This window comes from Mesitornis unicolor, unplaced genomic scaffold (genome assembly GCF_000695765.1).
Source record: "Mesitornis unicolor isolate BGI_N332 unplaced genomic scaffold, ASM69576v1 scaffold20724, whole genome shotgun sequence".
NCBI lineage: Eukaryota > Metazoa > Chordata > Aves > Mesitornithiformes > Mesitornithidae > Mesitornis > Mesitornis unicolor.
This window is the reverse complement of record NW_010182291.1, coordinates 4,660-10,091: the sequence shown is the minus strand read 5'-3', so window position 1 is coordinate 10,091 and position 5,432 is coordinate 4,660. Positions and strand designations below refer to the sequence as shown.

The following is a 5,432-nucleotide window of genomic DNA, read 5'->3' as shown; positions in this document are numbered from 1 at the left end:
GGCTTCTGGAGCTCCCTGCAGGAACAGGTCCACACCGGTCCACAGAGGCCTCGCACCAGGGCCCCACCTTAATTAAAGAATTGTCAGGCACAGAGGGGCTTTGGACCCTCAACTGTATAATCCTGTTTATTTGTGCACTACACAACTCCTGCATCATTGCATTTTGAAAAGAGATGGATTAGGGGGTGCAGAGCTGAAAAACACAGTCCCACTAGAAATATAAACTTGATAAATGTTCGTTTAGATGACTTTAAGTAGTCCAGTGAGAGCAATACAGAGGGCATGGCAGCCCCTGGGCGAGGCTGGCGTTTCCCTCAGAGCAGCTCCCACTCTCAGGAGCCTTCGGTGTCAGTGTTGTCACTGCCAGTGGTGTTCTCCCAGTCGGCCTCATGGTGTCGGTCCTTTGGCACCCTTCGCATTGCTCTTTTTCTGAAAACAAGACTAGAAGGTTCAGGTTTAGAAGATGTTTTCTGCAAAGTAGCATTTGAATGCTTTGAGGAGTTCAGTGGGGAGGCACCGTATGTATCCATCCACTTAATGTTCAATTAAACACCAACAGTTTGCTCACACACCCAACAAAGCTGTGCCTGGTAGCAAGCACAGGATAAAGAGAATTGGTCTAAATTGATAAAGACATTCTTAGATTTCTTGAAGTGTGATGTGCTGTTGATGTTCAGTTGAAGACAAAAAGTCCTACCCAAAGTCCTTTCTTTAATAAAAATAGTACTGTCAACAGTCAGAAGAGTTGTTCACAGTGTCATTTGGAGCACTTCTATCTAATGCTAGAAGTAAGGTGCCTGTTTTACAAGGTTTTCATCAGTCTCATGCTCCATAAAGGCAGCAATAAATGAAGACACTCAGCATTTAGAAAACAGGCCTTCAACCAAGAGCGTTTGAAGATGGAAATCTGCTCCCATACACAGTTGTGGGAGCTTGGTCTTGACTGTCAGCTGGATAGTGAGCATCAGACAGATTTCACTCATGTGGGAGAAATCTATTATTAAACTAACAATTCTTCGGAGTGCCCTCCGCTCCCTGCTGTGGAACCATCTGCATGGTCCAGAGCAAATGCGATCACTGCTATCTTGGCTACCTCTCGTACTAAAATGAGTCTCAACCAGTTCAGCTAGAAGCATGAGTGTCTGAAGATAAGATGTGTGATGAATTTATGCCCTCCATGAATCAGGCTTGGGGACAGGGGATGAACAGGAAAGAGGAAGTACATACAACAAGCTAATCAGTTAAGTCTCATGGGTATGTATAAATTAGTCCTGCTTACTAAAGTCCAGACCTTCGGTAACGCTCAAAGCAGTCCTTCATCCTCCTCCGCTCCTTTTCTGCCAGCTCCTCATTGGCGAAGCCACACTCTTTGAACTGAAAAAAAATCCAAACAAATAGGAATTGAATTCCTCTGAAGATCAGATCAATGTTAGCACCAGATAGTGAAACCTGGAGCGGTCGGTTTTGAGGCATCTGGCCTCTGCAGGGTAAAAGGTTGCAGACCACTCAAATAAGCTTGGTCATTTCTCCTCTCTGACTTGTTTGTGCAAGTAATCATTTTACATTTAAATTAAAGAGGAAAAAAAAAAATGTGGACCTATGCCTTCAGATGACCGAGAACAACTGTGTCACTGCCAAAACCCTCCTGCAGGAACACAGTCCTCTGTGTACAGCTGGCTTCCTGCATCTGCTTGGGCCTGCAGCATGAAACACAGTGTGTTCATGTTTGGGCTGTCCATTGTTGTGTGCGCAGGATGGTAACATATCTGTTTCACATGGTTTTACCTCTTTATTCTGTCTCATTTGTAAATTTGGGATTCTGTTCCCTGTACCAGCAGTACCACTGCAGACAAACTAGAAAACATCCATACCCAGAGATGAAGGCCAAAAGTAATTAGGAGTTTCTAGGCACAGATGGAGAAATAACCACTGTAAGCTGTTCAGAAGTCATGCTCTTTGGAGGATGAATTTTGCACAAAGTGCTCAGATTTTAGAAAAGCAGTGGTTGCTTACGTGCATCTTAAGCCTGGTAAATCCATCATTAACAAGAACATTAAAGATCACAAACCCCAGACACAGTAAGGAAGAGCCCACAGAGATTCTCTTACACTGGGTGGCTTTGGAGGCAGACTGCTCTCTCGAGTGCTATTTTGCTGGCTTTGTCCTTCAGGGTAATCTTCTAAGAGAAGGAAAAAATCACAGCTTTAGTCATAGCTGCCATTGCGAAGTAACTTCTCCCTCCAGCAGTCCGTCAAACAGCAGTGGCTGTAACCTATCAGCTGCCCAGCGCTACGCAGAGTCAACAGCAGAACTGAAACCAAGCCTCAAAATGTTCAGGGTTCAGTCCTGTGATCAATGCACGAGTCACTTCTCATTTCACTTGAACCCTGAATCTCTCCCAGGATGATGGAGTTTCCCCATCAGGCTCAGGAAGAGACAGCAGATTTCTAGTTTCTGCTTATACAGGAGCAAAACAAACCTCTGCAAAGCAGCTCCTCTGCTTAGCATCATTAAAAAATCATGTTTCAACACCAGAAATCATGTTAACCATTGTTTTAACCATTAGTTCCTGTTCCCCAACAACTAAGCGTGCGTATCAAGGCACTTCACAGCAGACCATCTTCTAGTGAAACTCCTTAGGTAGTGATCAGGAGTCATGATAAATGTTGTTGAACTGAGCAAGGCAGAATAAAAAAAGGATTTTTGGATCAGTGTTGTTTAGCATTTGTGAAAAATTCTCAGCGAATGAAAAGACCATTTAGATCTTCCAGGAGATCAGAACAGAAAATTTCTTACACCGTGCTAGTTTCCTTCCTCTCTCAGCGTATTTTGAAAGAGAATTTCAAGCTCTTAGAGGAGCCCATTAATTCCTTTCCACACTGCTGAATCATTTCCACTGGGGCTGCCACAGAAACAGAACCAGTGACAGCGTTAACTGCTTGGTTCTGCTTTTGTGAAAACAGCCTGCAGCATAAAAGGGAAGAAGGGAGGGAAAAATCCCTGGAGAAAGCCACGTGCTCCGGCTGATGTGGAAGGGGGATTGCTCTGTGCTCAGCTCTGCCACAAATGCAAGAGGAGTGGAGGGGGGAGGCACCCAGAGGCTGTTTCTCAAAGGCACCCATGTACCAGGGGACTTTTCCTGGGTAAATTCAGTAGACAGATTACCTCAAAAAGAAAAAAAAAAAAAGACTCGAGGTGATACCACTTTTCCCAGGCCATTCACCTGTATGAAAGACCCTTTCAGAGACGATGCAGGAAAAAGCAAGCCTGTGAATGTCTTTTCCTGTCCCTTTGAAACACTGAGCCATCCTCCCAAGATTCTACTCTACGTTTTCCCCAAGAATAGCCTTACTTTTAGTCGGTTGTGTATCTTCATCTAGGTGACCGTGAAGAGTAAGCTACGGAACAGAAACAAAGCAAGAACATGAGCTCTGCCCCTCATTGCGTCTCACACAGAAGCTAGGAACAGACAAAGGAATATAGGAAACAGGACATGCACAGAACTGACCTTCCCCTAACACATCTTGCTGTCAGCAAAACAGGAGACTTTCTGAGCCCGAAGTTACAGATCTACTCATGGATTTATCCTCCATGAATATACCCAGTTCCCTTGGCCTCATTTGTACTTTTGGCCTACAAAGTGACAACCATTTCCACACTGAAGTGATGAACTAAGTGAAAACCCTTTACCACAGATGTCCCCAGGGTAAGACTTATTCCCCCACAAGAGAGACAATCAGAAGCAACTCAAAATAATTCAGTCCCTCTGATTTGCTTGGACTCGGGAGATCTTGCTGACTAACGCCACAATTGTGTCCTACACTTAGAAATCTCAGGACACAGGGAGATTTTGTCACTGGTTTCTTTTGCTGCCTCTGTACTTTCTGATATCACTGAGATAAGCCCAAGGCATGGACTGAAAACTGCCGTTACTTAAGGGAACTAGGCACAAGCGAGGAATTTGAAGCCATCCCAGAAGAAATTTAAACAAGGCATCCTACTCACTTCCTGGGAATCTCTGGAGGAGGTATCGTCCAGGTCAGAAGTCTGAAAGAAAACCAGTATAAATTAATCACTCCTCATAAGCAAGGAAGTGGCAGTAAGGGAATATAGAGGAGACTGAAAGCTCCAGAAAACAGAGAAGTGTGGACTTCCTCCCTCCTACACTGCCATCTGACCGCTTGGAGAAAGTACACGAGATGCCACACTAAATAAAAGCCCCTCTATGTCTCATTTAGTTCCAGAAACTTTAGCACCCTTACACACCACTCCCAATTTCATCTAAATGGTTCATACGTGGTCTCTAAATAGAGTTCAGCTGGCCTCTGCCTGCTGAATTCAGACTGGTTAGGTGCAACAGCCCTGAACTCAGCTTCCCAACCCATCGCACAGACGACAACCCTGCGGACATACCGGTGTGGGTAGGTCCAGCTGCAGCCTTTTCAGCTTGGCTTCAGTCGCCAGTAACTGGCTCTCCTTCTGGAAGAGCTGCAGTTGCATTTCGTCACATCGCTCCCCCAGCTCCCGAATCTGCTTGCGGTAAGCGTCCCTCTCAACCAGGTTCTTGGAGTACTGCACATGGAACTGCTCGCGGGTCAGGAGTGCCTGGCGTAAGGGACAACACGTCTGGCATGTCACACAACAGGACATTCAGGGTTACAGCATCTGCCCACTCCAGGCAGCAAAGCAGGGATGAGCAGCAGCTCCAAGAGGAATGTTTTATCACCTGGTCTCTTTCTGAAGCCACTTCCTCCATCTGCTGCAAGACAGCTTCGATCCGTTTTTTATACATCTGGGAGTCCTTCCTCAGAGATATGCACTGGAGTTCAAGCATCTCTTTTTCCTCTGCATACTGTTGAGACAAATGGAGGCACAGATTGTTCACAGTAGCATTAACAGATAACGGTTAATCCCACAGACACAGAATGCTAAAATATTAGCATGCATTTTTCAACAAACCATAACACAGACACTTGCGTAGGAGCAGCGAGGCTTGATCCACAGGCAAGACACGGCAGGGGCTTCACCTGCCTATCTTACCCACTGACCCTCAGCAGGATGCGTCTCATCACGTACTTTGTCTTGGAGCACCTCGGCTCGCCGCAGCTCCTTGCGAAGGCTGTAAATGGTGTTCATCAGCTCCCGGCGTTCTTCTAGCATCTGGCTACAGTCATTCTCCAGGGTCTCCTTGGAGAGGCTCTTCTCCAGATTCTGCTCCCTGGCAACCTGTTGGTCAAAGAAAAAAAGTGAGATACAGCAACCACTTAATTCCACATTAACTCTCTCGCCACAGCTGACCCACACAATCTTCAGCGCAGCCCCACCGCTGCCCTGGCTGCTACAAATAATCCCTTCTCAGGAGTCCATATCCAACTACCCCCACCAACCTGGAGAGTATTCTCCAGCTCCTGATTCTTGGCCAAGAGCAACTC

General features: G+C 46.0%; 1 protein-coding gene across 1 annotated transcript in view; it reads right to left on the bottom strand.

Moving 5' to 3' along the window:
- Nucleotides 1-332: 332 nt before the first annotated feature.
- The window catches only part of LOC104540037 (caspase recruitment domain-containing protein 9-like), a 7,810-nt gene continuing 2,710 nt past the window's right edge, over nucleotides 333-5,432 (bottom strand). The window contains 9 exon segments of the mRNA XM_010183728.1: nucleotides 333-429; nucleotides 1,292-1,374; nucleotides 2,109-2,179; nucleotides 3,353-3,398; nucleotides 4,006-4,047; nucleotides 4,414-4,605; nucleotides 4,727-4,852; nucleotides 5,077-5,226; nucleotides 5,388-5,432. The exon segment at nucleotides 5,388-5,432 is cut by the window's right edge and continues 30 nt beyond it. Coding sequence (XP_010182030.1) covers nucleotides 333-429; nucleotides 1,292-1,374; nucleotides 2,109-2,179; nucleotides 3,353-3,398; nucleotides 4,006-4,047; nucleotides 4,414-4,605; nucleotides 4,727-4,852; nucleotides 5,077-5,226; nucleotides 5,388-5,432 — 852 coding nt within the window.